The sequence below is a fragment of the Astyanax mexicanus genome, chromosome 17, assembly GCF_023375975.1.
Source record: "Astyanax mexicanus isolate ESR-SI-001 chromosome 17, AstMex3_surface, whole genome shotgun sequence".
Taxonomy (NCBI): Eukaryota; Metazoa; Chordata; class Actinopteri; order Characiformes; family Acestrorhamphidae; genus Astyanax; species Astyanax mexicanus.
The window spans coordinates 6,338,118-6,364,487 of record NC_064424.1 but is presented as its reverse complement, the minus strand read 5'-3'; the positions used below and the strand labels follow the sequence as shown (position 1 = coordinate 6,364,487).

Here is a 26,370-nt window from a genome sequence, read left to right as displayed (position 1 = left end):
TAGCCAATCAGAGGCGATATATTTGCATGAACAAGAGCCAAATCCTGGCTTTCTTCAGGGACCAGTAATTCAGTGATCTAAAACAGGGCTAAATAGAAACACCTGATCACTTTTTTTTCCCCTCACAAAAAACAGCTCACATGGCATTCATTCATAATAAAGACCACAACTAGACATTTTTAAAATGAATAAAAAAAAACTATGAGATGAGATCATTAACTCTTGAAACTAGGCATGGTGGAATATGGTGGACAAGCATTACTAATCTATAGTCAGGGATTGTGCCAAGAAAAAAAAAAGCAGGTTACAAAATTTCACATTTGATGATCATTTTAATGAAGAAACCAAAAACACAATTGGACATTCCAGTGTTTTTCCCCTCTTTAAGCAAAATGCATTTGGCTTGTTTCTTGTAAACTGTACAATTTCGTAATGCTTCAAGCAGCCAACAGAACACTGCGCATCTTGGATCATACTGAAGAATTTAATAATTTATGACCACTGATTGGTGTAGATGAACAATAATTCAGATGGGCGTCTCCCGTGATTATTTTAAGCTTGGCACAGACTGGTGATTTAAACCTGCGTAAGCGTAAGTGCTCAGTGTAAAGGATTTATAATCCAAAGTGACCTTTTTCTTTTCTTTTTTTAAATATAGATTTACCTTTGTGTAAGGTCTGTAATTTGGGCAAACATGAGCATTATTGTAAAAGAACTGGAACAGGCTACATTCATAGGCTGTTTTAGGATGAAAATTAATTTTACAACAGTTGCAGAAATAGTAACTGATCACCTTGCGTTCACGCTGGCAAGCAACCAGTCGCTCATGTTGCTCCAAGTAATGGTCATGTATCAGCACTTGCAGTAAGCATGGACCATATTTATCTAGCAAGCTACAAATCAAAACATCTCTGCTACTTTATACCACACCTCATTTCTCTCTAAATTGTCCTTGTATTTGTGCAAAGGTAAATCATATAAAACTTGAAAGGAAAAAGTGTCTGTGATTCATCTGAAGAATTTGGCCAATCAGTGTAGAATGTTGCTCCATCAATCATAAATAATCTGAACTCGATTTGTCGTTTGCTGCTTTTTTGCCAAATGGCGGCTACACTTCCCATCTTCCAATAAAAAAAAACTCATCCAAAAACATCCACTTGTTGCTCTGTTCCTTGCCAGTGTGAACGCATGGAAAGAAGTCCAATTCATATCAGATCTCTTCAAGTAACATATTAGAAAATACTGCTGGAGTGAGTGAATGTGTGAACTTTACTCTGAATCCTCATTAAATTGTACTTAAAAAAGACTGTAGCTGTAAAACTGTTTAAAAGTTCATTTTCTGTCAAACCTGTCATCTCTAACAAAGCTGCTTAAGCCTCCGGCCGGAGAAACCCACTGCAACAGTAATGTGCTTTAACGTTTGACCTCGTGTCAGTGTTCACCTCCAATCCGGGCTTGAAAGATAAGTGATTCAGGTCCAGTGCAGTAGAAATAGTGCTCTGGGTCAGTAACCATCCGTTCAGTCATCAAGAATAATTGTTCGTAGCAGGTCTTCTTCGTGTAAGCTGATGGTTGCGATAGCACCATCGTTGAACTCGAAGGATGTTCCTCCGTCTACCACCATGCAAGCATCCCAGCACCTCGAGCGGACACATACCCTTAATGTAACACAGAATCATTAAAAACATATAGTGTGTGACAACTATGCAACAACCTGTAGTACATTTTCCAAAAAGCTTGTAACACTAAGTACTTCATAATCTAATACTTAAAGTGGCAGTCTGTATTATTCAGTTTCTAAACTGAAAGCAGAAGCATTTCTGAGTGCAGAAGGGATCATCCCTGATAAGCCTGATATATTAATTCTAAAAACTAGGGTGTCGGGGCGCTTTTCGCAAGATTTCTTCTTCTGGCAACGTCACACGTCTTTACATACTTACGTCACACATACAGCCTCTAAAAGAGGATCCGGCTCAGTTTTACTGAACGCGAGCGGCTGGTGGAGCAATGGAGACTTCAGAAGGGGAAACTCCACAGCATCTCTTACATTCATAGTAAAACCAAAGAAGCGAAGGAGTGAAGTTCCTGACTGAGTGCTCTCTCTCTCTCTCTGTGACTGAACATGACCCGGAATGGGATTAATCCGCTCTGAAAGGAGACCGCATCACACCCACCCAGTTTAAAATGATTCCTCCACATGCTCGGTGCAATTACCCATTCTCACCAGAGAAGGCCCTAAATCCCAAAATCTACGGACATCAGCTTTAAAGTAGGAGAATTCTGACTCCTTTGTAACTCATTCATAAATTATGAAAACCAGCAACTTTTGATCATTGCAATCTATGGTTCTAGCTATTTCGAAAGTTTATAGAAAGCATTTGGTATTTTACATGTGCTGTTAGAACAGCTGTTTTCCCCTTGTGTCTCACAAGTGTCATATTTTCAGCTAAGGAACACTGACTAAAGCTTGGCAGCTTGGTGAGTGAATTTATTTGTATGATTATGTAAGTTTTTTTCTAAACTGCGGCTTTTTATTGATTGTTAGGAGAGACTAAATGGTTAGAAACCCTGGGGTGGCAGTACCATCTGCTCTGCACATTCCCTCACTCTATCACACTCTGATTGACACACACACACACAGTAAGGACTTGTTAATTACACATGCTTGTTGAATCAGGTTTGTTAAAAACAGAGAAAACACCAAGTGCAGTTTCACACCTACAGCTCATTTGCTCTGGTCTGAATCAGTTAATGAGTTTGTAAACTTGGACCATGCTTCCCTTGATTTGGTTTGTTTTCACACAGGGGGAAAATTGTGCACCAAACTGTGTCACAGGTTTAAGGAAGCTGTTTAGCAGAGACTTCACATTCCCAGTACAATCAAAAAGACTATAAAAAAAAGGACAGGTGTGAAAACACCTTAATATGTGCTTTAATGTGCATCTGTGTACAATGTCATTTTATTTTGTTTTTTATTTGGTATAGTTAAGAAGAAATGTCATTCATTTTACTTATTTTTTTGTTTTATTTCTCACCCACAAAATCTGAATTTCACAAAAATCATACCTTTTTGGATTGTCTCGGGTAGTGTCATGTTGATCAATTCAATTTTCTGACCATTTAAGGCTAAATTTAAATATAGAAAAAAGTGTAAAACTGGGTGTAACATTTTAATATATTTAAAAAAAATGGGTTCATCCAGTTTTCAAAAAACATTTGATGGTATAATCCAACTTGCTTATAATTGTTTTACAAAATACTAAAATTTAAGTCTGAAGCCTCATATTGTAATGGGAAGAAGAAAAAAAATCATCATTTTAAAACTTATTTTTTTCTATTTTGAAATTTAGCCTCAAACAGTGAAAAGGGACATTTTATCTTTTCTACACCAAACAGACCTAATTTCCAAATTCAGCTTTAAACAGAGCTTAAAACCTCACACTCACTATCAGATCACAGTGTTTCCTAACACAGGGGGACCAGAAGAACCCTGAAATTTCTGTAAAAAAAAAAAAAAAAAAGGCATTATACTCACTTGCTTGCAAAACCTCTTTGGCGACTATTAGAAAATACTCTATTGACGATGGGCTCTCTGACGCTGAAGAAAACCCTGTTTTCCTCCGGACTGAAGATGAGAGACTCATTGTACGCCTTCGTTACTAAACACATCATACAAATAGGACAGTGTCATAACTTTTGTACCATTCTGGGCAAAAAATACAAAAGATTCACACTTTTTCTTATGTGAGAAAAAATAAAAAATATATATATATATAAGAAAATGTATGTTTCACTCACCACTCTCAATGACCTGCTGGTCCAGTGGAAAATCCAAACCCGTTTTGGTTTTACCTGTTCAAACATATATATTTAAATTACACAATTTACTTTGACATTTCCAGTTTCAAAGCAAAAATCATGTGAGACATTGCTATTCAAGTTTTCCAAATTATTTTCTACATTGTAGATTATTGTATTTCATGCAATTAGGGGACACATATGGAATATTAAATTTAAAGCATAAACTTTGACTCATACTGTGTGTATGTGTGTTTTATTATTTTTTGTAGAGTGATGACATATCTTTAGTGAAAGCAGGACTTTTTATCTTTTAAAATAATTTTCAGTCTTCTAGTACGTGATTAGCATTAAGGCTGATTCACAAAGAGTGCACATTTTTCAGAAGAAAAAAGGATATGATTTTTAAAGTAGGGGAATGCTTTTGCCTCCACCATAACTCCATAACACCATACCTCATATATGTCCATTCTTTTTTTTTCTTTTTTTAGTTGCATCTGCTTTCTGCTCCTTTTTATCTGTTCTTCAGTTTCCTTCTCAACACAAGTGAGCTCTCATCAGTGAGAGAGAAGCTATAGCCAGCTAGGATGCTAAATTTCATAAAATGGCTTAATAAAGGGGCATGATCTATGCTAATCAGCACTGGCTATGTTTACATGCAAAGCTTTCCTTCAATCCGAATGAATTCATTCCGATTCTAGAATCTGATTGAGGTGTTTATATGTACACTTTCCCCAATAGTCTGAGTAAACTCTCCGTTTATATGCACGCTATAAGTTATCCGATCAAACATGACGCGCATGTGTGGTATTGCTTAGTGTACTCGTAACCATGACAACGAGCATCAGGTGATGTCAGCCAGCGTGACTGGATAACTAGCTATGTTTCCAGAGTTTTCAGTTGGTATCAGAGATGATCACAAGTCTTTGGTCACGAAAGTCTCGTCTGGTTGTAATGAGCTTTCTATCATCGTCTGCTCTCCAGTCTGCTAAAGATACTGCACAGCTTTATCTAAAAAATCCAGGCAATTAATATTACAACAATAAAGTGGTAGTATTTTGAAGGAAATGTAGCTGTAACTGCGTGAGCTGCAGTTTAAGAGCGGAGCACGCACAGTGTGCAGATTTTCCCGTGGTGGATGTCGTCTCAGTAGCCACGAGAAGCCTCCCGGGAGAGCGTGCGATGTTGCGCGGACATTTCGGCTGCCTTTAGATCGGGTTTTGCGACCAAAGAAAAAAAACATCCTGAAACATTGTAATATAATTATTTTAGACCAGCTATTATAATCTTATACAGTGTATTTTATATAGTGTTACAGATAAGAAGAGAAGAAGCAGCTTTTTGTTTTTATGCAGCAAAGAAATTAAACTGAAGTTGAGATCAGGCAAGCAGCATCAGTAAACAGTTTCAAAAAGCGTCTGAAGACATTTTTTAATAAACTTTGTTTTAATAATTTGTGTTTGTATTATTATACATCGATATATATATTGATCTATATTTCTGTTACTTTTTATTTTAATTTATTTATTTTAATGTCATAGTCACATAGTTTATTGTGTTTTTTCCTTTTAATTTTTTTCCTTATTACCTCTCTGTATGTACAGAAAATTAAGCTGAATTTTAATGTATGAACAGTGCTTTATAAATACAGTTTACTATTAATATTATTATTATTTTTTTTTAAAGAAACGAAAATCTCCGCGCAGGAGCGCGCACTCGTCTTGGAGGCTGCCCCGGGAAAATCTGAACACTATATTATGTACAGTAACTGTAACATTAGGCTACAGAATTAATAATCAGCAGGTTATACATTTAGATAACTGATTGTGATATGTAACAGCTCATGAGCGCTTGTTTCCCTCTGCTCCGCTCCTAAACTACAGCTTAAGCAGTAAGAAATAAATATACATAAAATACGACGAATATCTCCTCTCCTAATAATAGAACTTTAATCTCGAGAGTGGCTCTAAAACGCTGTGGCACATGCGCAGATGTACTTAAACATTCCGATTGGGGATGTAATCGGGTACAGGTGTTTACAAGGCTGTTATTCTTCTTTGTATCGGATTACATAAAGGATTATCCACCTCGTTCGATCGGATAGAATTTGTAATCGGAAAGGCCTCAATCGGACCACTCTATTCCGACTGAGGTGTTTACATGGACGTGCTCTATTCCGATTGAGCCAGTAATCCGATTGCTAACTGATTATTAGGCTGCATGTAAACGTACCCACTGATTGGTCAGTCAGGTTTAAATGCATCCAATACCACCGAACATAGAACCGGCTCCGATTTTAAAGTTAATATTTAACCCTAGTTTTTAAAACTTTCCTTTTTTTGTTTTTTTTTTTAAACAAACCATGAGGTGTGAAAATGCCTTTACACTGATAAGCTAGCAAGCAGTTTTTATTTTGTTCATACCTATTCTAAGGACATCCTCCACAGCTTGATCCACCAATTTATTAATATTATACGACCTGCATGTAACAGAAAAAAAAGTACATATTAGCTACCAAAACATAGAACTTTTCAAAAATGACTGTAATAAGACAAAAATCTACCACGCTTTGGATCCGGTTCCAGTGCAGATACTGAGCCCCGAACTCTTTTGCTTCTCCCACGGGCCATCATCAATGGAGATCTCATAGTAGGAAGCCCTATGGAGCGAGAGGGTGAGATGGGGTTTGAAGGATTTATACTTCATCCTGCAGCAGATGGAGATCGACAAAAAAAGAGGAAAAGGGCACGGATGCATGGAGTGAGGAAGACACGGCCTGATGAAATACAACATGCTTAATGGACAAACGGATGGCTGACAAAAAAACATGGTTAGGGAGTCATTGAGAAGACGGCACGGTCGGCAAACAGATACCTGGAGGAGAGCGACTCTCCGATGAAGATCTCATTAAGCCCTCTGACTGGCAGAAGGTGTGGCGTGTAGCCGTCATGTGTTGTACCTGTAACCAAAACAACAACATGTCACCTTAGCGCTTTACACTGCAGCACAACGAGAGTCACACATCCCTGTTGTTCTTTTGTCTCTTTGGATTTGAACTCTTTTGGCACGGACTATGGGGGGTAAAGTGCAGACTGGAGGCTTTAATTTAAAACAAGACAATAAGGACTAAAGACAGAGAGGCAGACAAACATCCAACACTGAGATTGACATGAGTTCTGCATTTCTAGAGTAGAGGATAAGAAAACTATTGTGCTCAGGTTTTAAAATACAGCAGCTTTAATATGGTAAATGGATCATTTTAATCTCATCAAAACAAGTGGCACATATCTGGTTGATATTAAATAAGGTCAATTATCAAAGGTACAGTCTAAAACAGAAATGAACAATAAAAAAACAAATTTATACAACGTAAAAAAGGAGCCATATGGTAACCTGTGACTGTTTTGGATGGCCAGACCAACTAAATTCAGTCACTGTATGGTTTTCATTATTTAACAAACATTCACGTGAAACACAAAAATTTAATTAAATGCCAAGTACTACTGCTATTTGGTTTATTTATATTGGTGTAATTAGTTTATTTGCTGTTTCAGTACATTTTTCTTGTGCAGTAAGAGAAATGTGGATACAGAAAGGCAAAGGGCCAGATATAAATTACAAATCTCCAAGCCTGGTCTTAAACAACACACACTATACAGCTCTGGAAAAAAATAAGAGACCACTTCAGTTTCTGAATCAGTGTCTCTGATTTTGCTTTTTATAGGTATATATTGTAAAATGAACATTGTTGTTTTATTATATAAACTACAGACGTTTTCAAACCTCGAATAATGCAAAGAAATTCATATTCATAAAGTTAAATGGGTGGTAGATCAATTCTTGGTGGAATAACCCTGGTTTTTAATCAGTTTTACACACTGCTTTTGGATAACTTTATGCTAATCATTTTTAAGTGGTCAATTTTTTTCCAGAGCTTTATTCTGCACTTTGTAAAAGGCGTGAACTGATTCCAGATCAGCACTGAGCATTCAGTGTTTAATTAAAAAAAAAATTAATCCATGTTACTGACACTCATGCTAATTCAATTTTGGTCTACCTTTTATACCCTTTTTATTCTCATTGCATTTTATTTCACTTGTAAACTTTTGGAATGTAAAGATGCCACTTCATTTTTTGCAATATAAAAATAGAAAAAGACAACAAATAAAAAAAAGGAAAGAACAGAAGAAGAAAGTATTAAAACAGGATCCATACTGCGCTGGGACTCTGTGGTACTGCGATGAGCCTTGTTGTGCTGCTCTAAACTAAGCTGCTGCTCGTGCAGGTCCACTGGAGTGGGATTAATTCCAGTTCCCTCTAAGTGCATCCGGATCCGCTGGCGCCACTGCCACCTGGTGGAGAACAGAAGGAGGAGGAGGAGGACATAGAGAGACATTAATAAAGCTATTATTAACAAGCTCAAGTTCTGTAAAACTCAATTTAGCCTACATGCTTGTGCTCTAGAGGGCAGGGCACAGAAACCTACCCCTGACAACATAGTGTACAATACAGGGAGGGACCCACCTGAAGTCTCCTTTCCTGAGTTTATGTAATGCTTCAGAGAATGATTGTGTATAGTGCACGGGTAAGCACAAGTGACCCTCTGACCTTTTACAAAAAAACAAAGAAATATAGAGAGAACAATCATTTAAGGGCTAAACATCCTAATGCAATGTGTAAATTATGTATATATTAATATTTACCTTTCTGGGTCAGTATTGACTCCTATTACAGGTTTGTTCTTATCAAACACTTTGCTGGCAACTAACAGCATTGTGCCATCGCCTAAAAAAACCCCAAAAAAAGGAGGAACAAATGAGTATGACAAGATTCCTCCAGGCTAAACGCTGGTGAAAAAAGCAAACACTCAACCAGTTCAGCAAGCACATAAATCAAACAAACAAACACACATACATACTGTTGCTAAAATGACACCTAGCCTATGTTCATATTACAAGCCACATTGCTCAAATTTTTGTCTCAGATCTTGACGGTTCACATTCACAAATATAAGTGATCTGTGTGTGTAATGTGAACGAATCTGTCCCTGAAACGCTGTTTCACATGCGCACATTGAAACGTGTATAAACGTCTCCTTCACCAACAACAACAACAACAAAAAAAAAAAAACTCATATTAGAGAGACGAGAGACTCGTAGCTTTATAAAGAGAAATGGATGCGTTTGTTAGCAGCTCATATGTGGAGCATCTTTTGCTGGAGTGGAGAGTAAACAGCTGGTCTGAAGTTCATGCTCAGGTCGAGGAGGTGAGAAAAGGCCAGGTGGTTTGCTTTTGCTGTTTTTGCAGCTATAGCTGCACAGCTGCACCAAGAGATGTGTGGGTACGAGAGAGAAGCATGTAGCACTAATGCTAATGCGTAAAAACAAAAAGACACATGAATTCCGATTTGACCATTCACATTCATGTCGTATGTCCATAAATCGAATACGTATCCAAATTAGGACGACATATAGAAGTGGCTCAGATCTGATTTGAAAAAATCGTATTTGGCACGTTTACACAGCCATTAAAAAAAAAATCATATCTGAGCCACATTGAGAAAAAAAATCTGATATAAGTCACTTCAGCCTGGCAATGTGAACATAGCCATAGAGAACAACAACCAACTAACCTCCAGCAGATACGATGGCATCAGCCCATCTGACAGTGTCTTCATCGTATGCCCCTCTTTTAACAACACGGACCTCAACCCCTTCTTTTCTATGGAAAGAAGAAGAATAAATGAATATAATTATTTAACATCCAACAGAAATCTATATACACAGATATTATTTTACAAAGAAGTCATTTTGGAGCATTTCTACGCTCCATTCAATTCTGGTTTATGCTTCATGATTAGGTTTTTACACAATGTACATAAAATAATGACGAGAATCAAAAGTAATACAATAGTTGTCTATATGTAAGTATTATATCATTTTGGAAATCTTTATATTAATTAATTTATTAGTTCGATATTTTTTAACTACCGTTGTCAATTATTTAGTAACTAATACTGCCTTCATTTTTTTGTAATTTCTTATTTTTTATATTATTGCAATGCTTTGGCAAAACTGTTGTCAATACAGTAATGATAATAATGCTTTTCTAAATCTTAAAATCTCGACCATAGATATATATAAATGACAGATTGTTATTAATATGATATGTTATGTTATGCAGCAAACATTAGCAAAATGTTGTGCTAGAATTGAAAAGAAAATGAAATAATTAATCCAGTTCTGAAATAGCACACACTTTAACTGTGATGCTGGTGGCTGTACATATCCTTGTGTGAAGCTGGTCTGGTTCAGCAGTTTTAAATGCTGATTACAAACCCTGTTTACACCTGGTCTCTTCACTTCACTAATATCTGGATTGCATGCTGATGCCACATGCAAAAGTTAAACAGCAATTATTACTGGGATTTTCATTTCCAGCGCATCTTGGAGAGCCATAAGCATTTACATTGCTATAACATATGGCACAAATGCATCTCAGATCATCACCTGAAGTGGTTTAGGTGATCAGATTTGTATATATTTTGAATGTATCTTGGGTAAGTTTACACTTGCATGCAGAGCTGGGGACATAACATTATTTTATCGTATTTTGATCAATCTGGTAACATACTTTCAATATCTAAATCACTACCATCTGCATTGTCATAAAACAATATTTATGCACCACAATATGCGACTTACTGCAGATTGTCCACAATCTGTCTAACATTATGGGTGTGTATGTTGTGTCTCTCCAAAAGCCCACTGTAGCTGGATCCCTTCAGGGCAAGCTAGCAACACAGAAAAGAGGGTAAATAAAGCAAATTGTAGCACAGTACTAAACAACTAGAACAGATGAGGCAAAATGTGCAATAAATATGAATTCAAAGAAAATAAAAATGTCTCTCCAAAATAGAAACTTTACAGGAGAGAAAAAAGACAGCATCATTGTAACATAACATAAAGGGTCAGTTTCCAGGACAGGGATTAAACCTTTATTAAAATGCTGTGTAGTTTTAAACTAGGCTTAATCCCTTTCTAGGAAACTATTCCAAAACGATTTAATTCCAAGTCGTTCTGGATCATTTTTAATAGTCCCTTTATCATAAAACTTGGAAACAAAATAAATAATAACTGCCAGGTTCACATTAAGTTGATAAATGTAGAGTAAAATAACAATAAACATAGTAACCGAATTCAGCAGTTAAAGAGACTGGCTTATCTAGTTCATGGTGAAGAGGTGTGGCCTGCCAAAACACTCACAAGGTTGAGATTAAAGCTGCCCATTGTTTTGCCTTTGCCTAGTTTAGGGCTACAGTGAATTGGGAAATTAAAAACTCTTACAATATTTTGACAGATAATCCCAACATAACATTACAACCAACATTACATACAGCTCTGGAAAAAATAAGAAAACATCATAGAAATGATGAGTTTCTCTGATTTTACAAAATTTAAAACCTCTGGAATATAATCAAGAGGAAGATGGATGATCACAAGCCATCAAACCAAGCTGAACTGCTTGAATTTTTGCACCAGGAATAAAGGCATAAAGTTACCCAAAAGCAGTGTGTAAGACTGGTGGAGGAGAACATGCCAAGATGCATGAACACTGGGATTAGAAACCAGGGTTACTGCACCAAATATTGATTTTTGAACTCTTAAATCTTTATGAATAGAACCTTGATTTCTTTGCATTATTTGAGGTCTGAAAGCTCTGCATCTTTTTTATCATTTCAGCCATTTCTCATTTTCTAAATTATAAAATGACAATATTTTTTATTTGGAATTTGGGAGAAATGTTGTCCATAGTTTATAGAATAAGACAACAATTTTTACTCAAACATATAAAATCAGAGAAACTGACTCAGAAACTGAAGTGTTCTCTTATTTTTTTCCAGAGCTGTATAAGATCAGCTAAACCATCAAATTGAGACACAAACTAAACATATGGTGGTCATTAACTAAGATGGACAACCATTCTTCAGCAGGTGTCCCATTTAAATACATGCGTTCTATTATGATAATTTATTTCAGTTTGAATCCCATTTTCACCACAATTTGGAAGGCCAACTACCCCACCCACTCATAAGGACTCCCCCCAACTCCATAGACATTTATACATAGATGCAGCATAGCCTGCCTTCTGGCGTGTTAGCGTGGCCGCCATATTGGAGGAGTCAACCATGCGCCCCCAGTGCATTAATTAGCACTGAGGAAAAGTTATAACACACCTACAATAATCACAAATTGGTAAAGTTTTGATTATTACAGGTATATTATACATTTTCCTTTGTACTAATAAATGCACTGGGGGCACATGGTTGACTTCTCCAATATGGCGGCCACGCTGACACACCAGCTCCAATAGACAGTGTCAGTTGATGCGGCGTCTATGTATATATTTCTGTGTCCAACACAAGCACACTATAGTCAGACTCCACCTCTTTTCAAACTGCTGCTGATGTAGCATTACTGTGTAGCCAGCAGAGGACAGCGCAGTGACCCAGCTCTGATACATCAGCTAACAGATGCCAGAGCTGACCAACATTACATTAGAAGTGATGTGGGTAGAGAGTGCCATCTACCCAACAAAACCAACTGTGCTCTCTCGGACTGCGGCTGCTGATGGCAAGCAGCAAAGTCCAGGATTCGAACCAGTGATCCACAGAGAACTCTGAACCAATGAATCATATTATAAACAAACATGTGCCCGTCTGCTAGGTAGTTTCCTTACCAGATGTTCCAGATCCTCTTCTGACAGTCCTGCATAAAGATACCTCTGCTGCTCAAATTCATACCTCGTGGTTTTCGTCACAACTGCAACTTTTGACGGTTTGAACCCAGATCCAGCCTGATGGGCAACTCTACACACAGCTGTCTGGTGGAGATAAAGGCGACTGCAGTAGCTTCCACTTAATATAGTCACCACTGAGTTTCCAGAGCAGAGAAAAGTCCTCAAAGCTCGGGAGGTCATTCTACTCACGAAAAGAGAAAAGAAACCTGATGGCAAGGTTTAATCTCTTCTTAAGATTCGGACCTTGTTGTTGTGTACAAAGAAGCTGCAAGAGTGTGAAATGTTCTTCAGAGGTCTTCTGAGCCTGGTTTCCCTTATTTCATGGTAGCCAGCTATGTAGTGCAATATAAAAATTAGGTTAGATATCTTGGTTACTCAAAAAAACAAAAATAAATAAATGTGTCTCAAGTATCAAACTATCAGCTACCACCACAACCCACTCTTTAGTTAATTAGCTAGTTAAGTTTATGTCTGCAATGATTCATTAAAACAATATAAATCAACTATAAAATTTCAGTGTCGACTAATCGATAAATAATTATTTAAAAAAAACAAAACATTCCCATGTATGAGAGAAATAATTGGTGACTAATTGATTAATCGGAAAAATAATTGGCTAATTTAGTGACTTGTTTAGGGGTAGCTAATTAGCTGGAAACGTCTCCAACTGCCTTCACCTGTTTTATAGGTAGAGTTAAATTAACAAGCTAGCTAGCTAGATAAATAAATATATTTAACTAAAGTGGTCAGCATAAACTACTAGCGAGTTTAGCTGAAGCAAGATGTTTATATCGTTTTGAAGCAATAGAGAAAGCTAGAAACAACTAGATGTAGAGCATTGCAGAAATAATCGTTGACTAATCGACTCATCAGACAAATAATCGACAGATTAGTCGACTAACAAAATAGCTAATCATTAGCTGTAGCCCTGGTTAACTAGCTAAGGTTAGTTAAGATAGGTTACTTAAAAAGATGGAAACTTTTTTAACTGCCTTCACCTATTAAACTAAATGTTATAAACATTTAGATAAATAAATTAATGTATTTTAAATTGTTAGCTAGTTAGCTAACGTTAACTAGTTTTGCCAGTAACTAGCCAGTACTGCAGCAGGTGTATTTGCTAAGTTAGCTAAGCTAAGCTAGTTATTTAGCTATAAAAGCACAGCAGCTATTATTAAACTTCGTCTCCAGTAATAAACACGGGGTGGATATAAGGCAGCTATAGCTAACCTCGCAGGGCTGCAGTGACAGAAGCAGGTGTGGGCAGCAGGTTTCCTCCAGAGCTCAGTGTGTGTAGGAGTGGAAGGTCACTCAGCCTGGCTAAGCTGATAGTTAGCTAGGCTAGCTTAGTTTAGCTTAGCTTAGCTACACTCAGTAATGCTAGCTAGGTTAGCCGTCAGAGTAACTGCAGCTTTACTCGCCCAGCCCGAGCCCCGCCTCACATCTCCTCCTCACCGCTCAGCTATAAAATAACTCCACACACAGAACCAGCCTCCCCGCGGAGCCGCCGCAGCCTCTACAGCCCGAGCTCAGGACTGTCACTCCAGCTAACACACACACTGCTTCCCTCACTCACTGGCGCTGCCATCTTTAATGCGTGCAGAGTAACGTACGCCTGGGGCTCCGTCCCATTACCCCCACTGTGTGCTTCTACCCTACATAGCTGTCTATCTAAGACCACTCGATCTGAGGATTGAGACAGGTGCCGCTTTGTGGTTTGCTGGTTTGTCGCAATTATGGAGGACGAAAAATGACATAAATAAATATAATAAATAAATAAAAGTATAAAAAATAAAGAACTGGCACAGAAAAGGAATTGAGTATCTGCTCGATTTATTTGATGAAAAGGGGAACCTTTATACTTACTGTAATTTTATGGATAAATACTGTTTCCCTGTAGTTTATGAAGAATTCAATTCGGTTATAAAAGCGATCCCAAATGGTCTTGTTCATCTTATGAAAAGTCACATCTCATATGAAAAGGTCAGGAAAGAGGAACGTCAGTTTTTAGTAGGCAATGTCTGTATTTTTGACCTAAAATGCACTAATAAATCAATAAGGAGTATATTTCATTTAAGGAAATATATTATACCTAGAGGGAATTTTTTTTGGAATACTATGATCCCAGATATAAATTGGAAAAAAGCATGGCTTTTACCTTATAAATGTTGTATCACCAATAAAGCTAGAGAAGTACATTTGAAAATACTTCACAATATATATCCTACGAATGAGAGAATTGCAAAATTTAAAGCTATAGATGTTGAATGTAAATTTTGTCATTCGGATTGTGAATCAGTATCACATATTTTCTTCTATTGTTCCATCGTTTCTAAGTTCTGGCGAGACTTTGCCTCTTTCTTTTTGAAGAAAGCCAACATATCTATGAAACTTAACCTTGGAGATATATATATTTTTTTCACACGTCGAGCTAGATATAGAGTATATCATTAATATTTTCATTTTGTTAAGTAAACACTACATTCACCGATGCAAATGCTTGTCCTCAATACCAAAATTTGATGTTTTTTTGCTGGACTTTACCTTATTTTTGAAATCAGTTAGAATAGCTAAAAACGAGAAATGTAAAAGAACTGTAAGAATTTGTGATGAACTTTCACTTGCCTCTGGTTAACATATTATTTATTTTTGTCTTTCTTCCTATTCTCCCTTGTCTAGTTTGTAATTTTTTAATGCTGTCTTCTATTGTTGTTTCTTGTATTAACCTGAAACTCTAAAGAATAATAAAAAAAAGTATAAAAAATAAATAAATAAGTAAATGTACATATACATGAATGAATGAATAAATAAATAGCGAAATAAATAGCTAAATAAATAAACATAAGCATAAATAATTGTGTAGAAAAATAAAAAAATAAATTAATACTTTTATTGATTAATGTATTTTTACATGTATTTATTAATATATTTACGCATCTATTTATTCATATATTTACTTCAACATTTATTCATTTATTTATTTCAACATTTATTCATTTATTTATTTCAACATTTATTCACAAATTTCAAGTATTGCTTTATTTATTTCTACGTTTCTTCATGTATTTATTTATTTATTTCCACATTTATTCATTTATTTGTTTGTTTCAGCGTTTGTTCATCTATTTATTTCCACATTACTTCATTTACTCATTTACTATTACTGCATTTGTATGTTAATTAGGTAGGCTCTATCCTTACTCTAAAGCAGGATTAGTCATCTGGTGACTCAGACAGAAGCAAGACCATTCAAACCATTGAGATTAAAGTAGTAATATTACAATAATAAAGCCATAACATTTTGAGATTTAAGTCGTAATATTACAAGACTAAAGTTGTAATATTATGAGATTAAAGTCGTAACATTTCGAGATTACTGACGTAATATTACGAGAGTAATGTCATAACATTTCAAGATTAAAGTCGTAATATTACAAGTATAAAGTTGTAATATTTGAAGGGAAAGGTTTGTTAACTAATTGTAATTGTAGTAACAGTTAAAGTAAACAAAATAAAGTTGTAACATTATATAAGATTACAGTCGTCATATTATGAGTGTAAAGTTGTAATATTTCAAGATAAAAATTATAATGTTACGAGATTAAAGTTGTAACTGATGCTCCTCTCTAGACATTCTCTGAAAGCAGCCTAGCTAGAGGAAGGAAGCAGTTATTATTAGAATTGCTATAATTGTTATATTAACTATAGCACCACTTCTGTTTTTTTCATAACGAACATTTATGAAAAGAATTACTTATTTAGTGAGATTATCATCTGTATCAGTTGTAGCAATTCAGAAATAGTTTCATTAGTTGTTTTACAGTGATTGTCTCCTGTTGTTCAGCACCACATGGATGAGTTGTGTTAAGAAGCTTTCTGTAATTAGGAAACTCAAAGGGATTCACTGTTAAGCTGCTTTCTTTCTTAAGGCAACATGTTTACTGTCTTCTACAAAATCAGCACTCCTGCCTCACACCACACATTTATTTATAATTATTTATATTATTATTTATAATCTAAATAACTATATACACACTTTAGTAAATTTGCAACAGCTACAAAAATTACTACATGCAATAATCAGAGAATGCAATGCAAGCTATTAAAAGTGTTTTGGAACAATCTTTAGCTTTATCTTTGGCTGAAGACAAAAGAATACAACATACTCTATTTAAAATAGAAATAAATAAAATAATACTGTAATAAATGATGGTTATTTTATTAACAAATCACTACAACTTCAATTAATAATATTGCAGTTGTTGCTAAATATTACATACATAAATGCAGAACATTCTGAGTTATGATTTGTCTTTGTATTGCAAATCTTATAATTCATTACAATTAGTTAATGTTGGAAAAATTCCATTAAAATATGGTCACATTTAATGGGGTGGCACTTCTTCAATAAAGAAGCATCTAGGTGCCAAATTACACATAAATTATGACTTTATAAAAATTCCTTCACTTTTAGTCGGGTACTTTGTCTTGTTTTTGACACTCTAGAGTGCACTTGAGCGACACTTTTTCAACCTTATGTGCACTACAGGAGGCAGTTGCCCCCCCTGCCCCCCCTAAAGACCACCAGCAAAGCCCACATAGGAACAAAATAAACGAAATGCACTAGGAACTCTGTGTTTCCTCTGAGTTTATATTTGTGTTTTCTGTTTATTATTGTGGTGTGTAAATGCTGTACTGAGTAGAGACGTATATTCGCAGGTGTTATGTCTGTCTCTGCAGCTGTCTCTGGAGCTGAAGGAGCAGATCTGCGCAGCAGATCTCCGACAGCCAGGCCTCAGAGGAGGAGCTGCAACAAATATGCCTTTCTGTCAGACTCATCCTCAATTTCTGTTCTGTATCTGAGGCTGAAATGATCTGTGGGGAGATATATGTGCATAATTACTATTATTGTCATTAAGGTTTTCTCCAAAATGTGTTTATTTGGCGCTCAAGCTATGCCCTCTTACCTGGGGTGCAGGTATATACTCTGACACTACTAAAGCTGTATTATATAATATTTTTTTGTGATAATTATATTCTTGGCAAGATGACAAAATGTTTAATTTATTTTGACATAATTTCCAGATTACACTACTGCAACAAAATGGTAAAAGTATTAATATTAGGGAGCACTGAGGAGATGGCAGACAAAAACAAACCCACATGTGAAAGAACTGTATAAAATATAAAAAAATATATATACTTAAATTGAAGAAGAACATTCCTCTATATTTATAATAATGTGTTCATTTAGAGTTAATATTGATTTTTTTTGTTACACAGTGCTTGTGTGAAAAAAAAAGAAAAAGATTATGCTGTAGACACATAATGCACATTATATTGATATTGACTTTTACAATCACAGCACTACTACTATTACTATATATGCAGTAAGTATATGCATCCTGTATATAATTAAATACGTATAAGAAGTGGATTATAGTGCATGTTAGGCTTTGCCTCCATCTATGGATCACCAGTGGAACTGCATGCAAATATACCAGTATAGCTACCTGAATTTCCTGATATCAAATAATATTTAATAATTTGTTTTTGTTTCACCGTTTAATGTTGTTGATGAAAAAAAAACATTCTGTAAGCAACCTTTATTTAACATTGTCTAATAGATATGGCTCAGTGTTGAAATTCTGATGCTGAACTGCTTGAAAGGCATAAAGTTATCCAAAAGCAGTGTGTAAGACTGGTGGAGAAGAACATGATGCCAAGCTGCATGAAAACTGTGATTAAAAATCAGGGTTATTCCACCAAATATTGATTTCTGAACTCTTAAAACTTTATGAATATGAGCTTGTTTTCTCTGCATTATTTGAGGTCTGAAAGCTCTGTGTCTTTTTTGTTATTTCAGCCATTTCTCATTTTCTACAAATAAATGCTCTAAATGACAATATTTTATTTGGAATTTGGGAGAAATGTTGTCTGTAGTTTATAGAATAAAACAACAATGTTTATTTTATGCAAACATATATTTATAAATAGCAAAATCAGAGAAACTGATTTAGAGTTTTTTTTCCAGAGCTGTATACACTCTAAGAAATATAAGTACAGATTTGTACTTAAAAGAGTACAAAGCTTGTCGCTGGGGCTGTACCTTATATTGAGGCACAAAAAAGTACCTTTCAGTGAAAGTCCTTTTTTGTACCCATGGTTTTTGTGGCAGTAAAGATCATAAAGATTATAAACATTATCATCAACTAAATATGGCTCAAAAACTTGATAATCCAAAATCGTCTTGCTTTCAAATAAAAAGTGTGCAATTTAAACATATACGGTTCGTTAGTGCAGTGATACAGAATACTGAATGTACCCTTTGGCTGGTTAAATGGTACAAATTTGTACTTATTGCTGTTAGAAATGACTTTGTACTTCAGAGGGAACAAATCTGACCCCGTAAAGACCAATATTGTACCTTTGAGGGTACAATTATAAAGAGTGTACCTTCGAGTACAAAAAAGTACTCATATCGTACCTCTGTTTTTTAGAGTGTATATGAGAACTCCACCTTTACAATAAGAGTCTTTATCAGAGTAATCCGTAAACCGATAAATCAGTGCATGGCTACACTACAACTGTGTGTCTCATTGACACTTATCAGTGATACACAGAATAAAATCTCAGAAGACCCATTTTACACTTTTATTTATTTTTCTTTTTTATTTATTTTTATAAAACAGCAGCCTTTATAATAAGAAAATTACAACAGATTTTACAGTACACGTTCTCGTTTATAACTATAATCAGTAATCCTGTGCGTTCATACAGTACACTTAAATACGCTTAACACGGTCTACAGATTCAGATATACACTAGCTTGATTTTAGCCACTTTATGCATAGATGAGTGTTATAAAATAACTCACTCTTACACAAACACTTCAGTATACAGCCGTTATGTAATACTTGGTCCATCATTTATATGGGAAAAGATTTATCCTGTATAAAGTCAAGGTAACATTTGTGGTAAAAGAATCAAGTAGGATATCAGAGGTACTTTAAGCAGCTTTACAGTACACTGGGCTACAGTCCTGAGCTTTATGTTAAACTGTGCTTTAGGACTGTGGTCATTTGCAATGGGAGCAAATGACCAATCAAAACACTAGTTTATTACAACGCTAGAAAATAACATTTTGCAAGATATGCAATAAAAAAAAAGAATTAGGACCTTTTTATACCTGCAGTCTCTTCACTCTTTTCTGAATCTGTTAATGATTTTGTAAACTTGGAACATTTCTGCTTGGTTTGGTTTGTTTTAACACAAGAGGGCAACCAAAATGTGTCACAACAAACCATGTGATTACATTCTCTCTCTATATTGGTTAGATTTGTCTTGGGTGGAGCAAGAAATGAAAACAATGCAGGAAAAAGAAGACTGGGAGTTGGGACCCCGAAGGGTGTCCTAATATAGTCTCGGGGGAATGCTTGTGGGGTGCTGAGTGGTCCAGCGGTCTAAAGCGCTGCCACTATGAGAGGGAAGTGGCAGGTTCGAACCTCCACATCACTTCTAGGGTGATGTCCGCAGCACAGGGCGTCTGTGAGCTGATGCATCAAAACCGAGACGCTGCGCTTTCCTCCGAGTGCGCTGTGATGCTACTCTGTAATGCTGCATCAGCAGCATCAGTTTGAAAAGAAGTGGTGTCTGACTTCACATGTATCGGAGGAGGCATGTGCTAGTCTTCACCCTCCTGGTGTGTTGGGGCGTCACTAGTGAATGGGGAGACCTAATGAGTGGGTTATGAGTGGCTGGGTTATGAGTGGGTTATGAGCCACCTAATGAGTGGCTGAGCAAAATTGGGGAGAAAATGGGAAAACATTTAATTTTGCTTCAATCTTGGTCAAAAATAATTATATGAAGGTTAAGTTTAGCATAAAAGCATTTTTTTATTAAGAATGTCAAATATAAAAGAGTTGAGGGTTGAGGTTTTCTAGCAGAGTTCTAAATCTCTCAATGTTAAAATATCACTATATTCCTTTTTAAGGTTTAGGTTGCCACAACCTTAAAAATGGTGCACATATGAGTCAAATTACTGTATTCACACCTGCCCAAACAAACCACAACAAGAGTGCAATCAAACCAATCGAATTCAATTTAAGTGGATTAAGAACTGCAGGTGTAAAAAACACCCTAGATGTAGGTAGATATCATTTAAAGGCACTAATAAAAGGGTCGATCTGTGCCATGTGTAACCTTAAAAACACACAAATAAACTAACAAAACTTCAGCTATGCATGCCTTTTTTTAACCCATGGTGTGAAAGTTAGAACACTGAATCTAAGGAACAGCTCTAACAGTGTCTATCATGCATTCTCAGTGGTTTGATCACTGTAATGTAGCTCCTAATTCCATGTGGACAAAAGAATCGGGACACCTGCTCATTCACGTTTTCCTTGAAATCTAGGGTATTTTAAAAAAGATTGCCTTGTTTTTCATTGGAATAACTGTCTTTACTGTCCAGAAAAGACTTTCTACTAGAGTTTTGAGCATAGCTGTAAGATTTTGATTGCATTCAGCTGTTCAGATGTTGGACAATCGCCACCCTACCATCATCACTCCAGAGAACACAGCCCTCTCCACTCTCCTACAGCTTAATGCAGGGTAAATCAGCAATGAGTGTAACTTAATGTATAGCTGAATGCATTCATTAGAAGGTCTCCACACGTCCCAGGACCACTATAAATGTACGCTTTGAAATTAAGGCTCTGATAGAACATAAAAAGAGCAGATAAGTAAAAAACAAGTAGTGTTTTAGTGGTTTAGTGTAACAGAATTGACAGAACAGAAAAAGGCTGGTCATTTGTTCAGTTAGCAAAAGTTGTGTATCTGTTGTGTGAGGCGGTGAGCAACCACCAGTCCTGGCCTGTGTGCTGCTGCTTCACTTGCTCTTTCCACGAGAACTTCGCTGTTTCGTCATTGTGGTCAACATCTGACTGATGTAGGATGTGAGGAGGTCATCCATTTTATAACCCTGTGATCAAGCATAAATTGTTTATTACAGATGCATAGCATAAATTATGACCATGTCTACTGATCATATAGGAGCCCTTTGTAGTTCTATAGTTACAGACTGTAGTCCTGTATCTGTTTCTCTGTATACTTTATTATTATCCTTCCTTAACCCCTCTTTAATACTCAGAACACCACAGAGCAGCTATTATTATTATTATTATTATTATTATTATTATTATTATTATTATTATTATTATTATTATTATTATTATTATTATTATTTAGGTGGTGGATCATTTATTCTCAGCACTGCAGTGATTAGCACCGATTAGCATGGTGGTGGTGTATGAGGTGTTATTAGAGTGTGTTGTTCTGGTACTGGAGTGAGTGGATCAGATGCAGCAGTGCTGCTGGAGTTTTTAAACACTGTGTTTAATCACTTAATCACTGTCCTCCACTCTATTACACACTCCTACCTACAGCTGAAACATCTTGTAGATCAGTCATAGTTTGTGTTGGTCATCCTCTAGTCCTTTATCAGTGCCCACAGGACATTGTGTGTGAACTATTCTCAGTCCAGCATTGACACTTTTGTAATGTGTTTAAAAACTCCAGCAGCACTGCTGTTCCACTCGTACCAGCACAACACACACTGGGCCCTATTTTAGCTCTATAGTTCTGTAGGTTTAGGAATTATCCTGTTTAGTTCTATAGGTGAGCTGTCAACCGTGCACCGTGCAGTTTGATTTAGGGAACGTCAGTGTGTTTTTGCTATCGTAACGACAGGAAAAGTACACCTTGTACATTTCAAAACAAGCAAAAGTCATGTACTTATTCTCTTAAATAATCATGGATGTTGTCAGGCCCGTCCAGCCAAGCCAAGCACTCCATGCCCATATATGGACTTCCTCTAATCAGGGCACGCTCATGCAGTCATCCAGCCCTGATTAGAGATCAGCTTCACCTGGGCAGAGTTGCTTATAAGCACGCTGCTCCTCACCGCTGTTGCCGAGTATTGGTCGCTCTCATGGTCTGTGTTTCCTTGTGGTTCCAGCCTGTTTGCTACTCTACAAAGCGTTCTATCTCCCAAGCCTGTCTTCCCTAGTTCCTGTTTTTTCCTTGGACTCCTCCCGGCCTAAGTATCCCTGTTTTATTTCTTGTTTTGTTTGTTTGCCCTGTTTACTTTCTTAGTCTAGCCATTTTCCTAAGCTCTGCTTAGTAGTTTTCTGTTTGCTATTTTGTAGTCTAGTGCTCCCTTTGTTTTTCCCCATTCCCCTTACTACTTCCTGGTTTTATTGTTTTGGCCGTTCCACTTATTCCTTAGTCCCTGTTTCTTTTGGCCCAGTCCCGTTTACTTTGTCAGTGTTTATTTGTTTTCAGTTTTGCCCGACTTTAGTGTGTTGCTCTAGTCCTCTTTTATATTGTTTATTTTGTTGTTTATTTCAATAAATTTTACTGCTTCGTTCTACATCCCAGCAGTGTCTCTTATTTTCTCTCTGCCTGTTTACAGTCAGGCATGACAGATGTGCTTTGGGTGTAATGTGCAATAAACATTCACTTGCCAATACATTTAAGAGCCATGTGTGCTATGATTTTGGTGGATTGGTACTTTGATGACGCAGCATTTCTGTGCTTCTCAGCAGAGGAAACTGACCTGCTCAGCAAATAATTTACGGGAACAGGAATGTTTTATAATGTATTCTGTTAATTGTTGGATTTGTGCACAGCTGTGTGCCCCTGTGTGTGTAACGTGCGTGGGTTAAGCACATTGAGTGCGCATAGCAATAAACGTTTGATGGTTGACTGTTGTCTAGGCTTTTTTTCAGTCAGTGGAGCATCTGTGTTTTATGTTTCCGAGATAGCAATACGCCAGAAATTTACCTGAACACACCTAGAAATTTACAAGACAACCATGCCCATCAGTGTAGATATATTCGCAAGCAACATTGCTATTTAAACGACGCAGGCGGAAGGTGTGAAAATAGACTGTTGGCAGGGTGTAAGATAACAATCACTATCACACCACCCATCTGTGGTGGTTTTCTCTCCTGTGGGTTCCTCAGTATTGAAGAACAGAGTGAAAGGAGGATAATAATAAAGTATACAAGAAACAGATAGAGACCTTCTATTATATAACAAAATGTTCCTATAAGATCAATGTTACGCTTGTTCAGTGTAAATTATTTGTGTGATGTGAATCTCCGTATTACTCACCAGAGACGTCTCACACAGCAGTTTGCTGCCTCTCACCAGGTTGCCGATGGTAATGTGGAAATATGTGTTTCCGCTGCTCCAGTTGGAGATTTTGGTGAAGGGGTGTGTCATCAGGATGTCCTACAGACAACAGAGCAGAGTAAATATCAGATACAAGAACACGAACGAGCACATCAATCCAACACTGCAATCCTCTGGAGTCATACCTTTGTTTTCAGGTCGATGAGACTAACACCGTGCTTGTTGATAGCGATCAGCAGAACCTCAGGGAAATTTGGATCAGTGGATTGCTGCAAAGAACAACATTGAACATTGAAGAAGCAAGGTAAAAAAAAAAGGTTTAATCAATAAAACTATTAAGAAATGTCTGTGTATCTGTGAAAATACTGTATAAGGCAATTTAAACATCAAATCTAGCTGCACTGCTTGAATTTGTGCGCAAGGAGTGGCAGGAAGTTATTCAAAAGCAGTGTGTAAGACTGGTGGAGGAGAACATGCCAAAATGCATGAAAAGTGTGATTAAAAACCAGGGTAATTCCACCAAATATTGATTTCTGAACTCTTAAAACTTTATGAATATTAACTTTATGCATATTTTTGCATTATTTGAGGTCTGAAAGCTCTTCATCTTCATCTTCATCTTCAGCCATTTCTCATTTTCAGCAAGTACATGCTCTAAAGTTTATAGAATAAAACAACAATGTTAAATTTAATCAAACATATACCTATAAATAGCAAAATCTGAGAAACTGATTCAGAAACGGAAGGTTGTTTATAGGGCATGGATACAAAATAAAAGCAAACATAGGGCATGTATTCTATAGGGGGTGTGGCTAAAACTGAAAACATAAAATGATCAAATAAATACAATTTAAAGAATGGGATTTAAAAGATTTGTTTTAACTTTGTACCATTATTGACACCAGTTTTTTTACATTATTGGCACAGTCCTGTACGATCAATTTCAGTTAATCCCACTGTGATGGCAGTTATAAAGCACCACACCACATTTAATTAATTAGTCTCTATCAGAGGAGCAGGTACCTAACCAGCACTTCATCATGTTTTCTCATCTGTAGAAGAACTTAATTCAGCACTGCAACACTTTACATTTACTTGTATCTTTGGGAGATAGGGTGGCACCCTTTTCTATTGGAGGAACAGATGGGTAGTGATCTGTGGGCTCTTTAAGACACATTATCATTTTTTTTTTTATCTAGAGGCATATCATCACAATTTATCACAAGTTGAGGGCATCCTAGTGGGCACACAATCACTTATTTCCCTATTAAAAGGCTTGCTGATTGAGGGCATTTTGTCTCATTTTTGTCATTCTAGAGGGCACTTCGGCAAAGCTGTTTCAATCATGGGGCCTCAGAAGGGGGCAATTGCCCCCCAAGTCCACCAGTGATTGTACTGTATTGAGAGATGTGACAATGCATAAATAAATCATGATAAAACATCATTAGAAATTACTGTTTGTTTACCTTTACTTCAAAAAAGGCTGATCCAAAAGTGGGCCACTTGTAAACGATCTTCAGGAACATGAGTTTGGCCTCTTCTCGAGTTTTTCCTGCGTGTTTGTTGAAGCAGGACACAATGGACTGTGAAGGAAAACAGAAGAGTCACATCATGCAGGTAAATCTACTATATATTTTGAAATAAAATTTTATTTACGTAATTTTGAGGATCGATTTTGCAAGAATAAGGTTACCATTTAAAACAACAGATATAACTGGAATTCTTTTTTGTATTACATGCTTTAACACAGAAAGGTAGCAGAGAACAGTCGCAATGCATCTCAACCCTGTTGGAAAAATTCAAAACCACTGCATATTATAGAGGCATTTAGGTGCCTTATAACTCCTATATTATTACTGGATATTAACTACCAGTTTAAAATAGTAAATAAAAAATAGCATCCTCATGACTTTAAAAGCCAGTCTGAGAACATCTTAAAAATGTCACTATATTAGCTGGGGTATGTGAATTTTTTTGTAATTCTTTCATTTTTCCAGTGTGTACTTCAAAGAATTGACATTCACAATGTACACGTTTTCTTTTATCTTAAAAAAACAAACATATACAGGACAAGGAACTATTAGCGATTAACTATGAGATTGTTTGAAATTATTGTGCAAAAAAATGAAATAAAACCTATATCGAATAAAAAATATATTTCTGGGTAGTAGTTTATTCTGTTTTTGTTTTAATGAAATCTCGTCTTTCATTTTTTATGTAAATTGTCAATTTTGATCATAGTTTCGAATATTTTGACATCTGCAGCCTAATAGCAAATTTCTTTGATTATTTATTATTTCATTGATTATATTCATCCATTCTTTCATTACTGGGGGATCAATTAAGGGCATTGTTTTATGTAGTTCTCTTTGTCACTCACCCGTTTCCAGTCATCAGGTGAGAGCTGTCTGATTTGATCTTGAGGGACGAGCTCTTTCAGGATCTTGGAGATGTTGATAAACTGAGATTTATCCTCTTCAAACTTCACCCGGTAAATCAGAGCTGCCAGCTGGAAGACCTCTTCATGAGGGCACTTGTGGTATCCACGCAGGTATTTAGGAAGCTCCTGAAACAGAC

The 26,370-nt window shown here is 36.2% G+C and overlaps 2 protein-coding genes across 6 annotated transcripts in view; both read right to left on the bottom strand.

Annotated features, from left to right (window-relative positions):
- Nucleotides 1–312: 312 nt before the first annotated feature.
- nadk2 (NAD kinase 2, mitochondrial) lies at nucleotides 313–14,209 on the bottom strand. 3 transcript variants are annotated; one of them, XM_022675984.2, is made up of 13 exons: nucleotides 13,828–14,209; nucleotides 12,538–12,929; nucleotides 10,503–10,591; nucleotides 9,431–9,519; nucleotides 8,502–8,583; nucleotides 8,323–8,406; nucleotides 8,014–8,150; nucleotides 6,673–6,757; nucleotides 6,362–6,505; nucleotides 6,222–6,277; nucleotides 3,799–3,852; nucleotides 3,536–3,659; nucleotides 313–1,658 (listed from the first exon to the last, which is right to left on the bottom strand). In XM_022675984.2, the coding sequence occupies exons 2-13, from the start codon at nucleotides 12,775–12,777 to the stop codon at nucleotides 1,520–1,522; spliced, it is 1,323 nt and encodes a 440-aa protein (XP_022531705.2). In that variant the 5' UTR covers nucleotides 12,778–12,929; nucleotides 13,828–14,209; the 3' UTR covers nucleotides 313–1,519. The 3 variants fall into 3 exon arrangements, with proteins under 3 accessions (XP_022531705.2, XP_022531706.2, XP_022531707.2); XM_022675985.2 differs by having other exon boundaries at nucleotides 14,053–14,209; XM_022675986.2 differs by having other exon boundaries at nucleotides 6,362–6,457; nucleotides 12,538–14,208.
- Nucleotides 14,210–19,248: 5,039 nt separating this feature from the next.
- Nucleotides 19,249–26,370, bottom strand: part of myo7ab (myosin VIIAb) — an 81,327-nt gene continuing 74,205 nt past the window's right edge. For all 3 annotated transcript variants that reach the window (XM_022675981.2, XM_049466559.1, XM_049466558.1), the window contains 5 exons: nucleotides 26,174–26,359; nucleotides 25,260–25,376; nucleotides 23,979–24,062; nucleotides 23,773–23,892; nucleotides 19,249–21,577 (listed from right to left, as the gene is read on the bottom strand). In XM_022675981.2, the coding sequence (XP_022531702.2) occupies nucleotides 21,485–21,577; nucleotides 23,773–23,892; nucleotides 23,979–24,062; nucleotides 25,260–25,376; nucleotides 26,174–26,359 (600 nt within the window). In that variant the 3' untranslated portion in view covers nucleotides 19,249–21,484. The remainder of the gene's footprint in view (nucleotides 21,578–23,772; nucleotides 23,893–23,978; nucleotides 24,063–25,259; nucleotides 25,377–26,173; nucleotides 26,360–26,370) is intronic.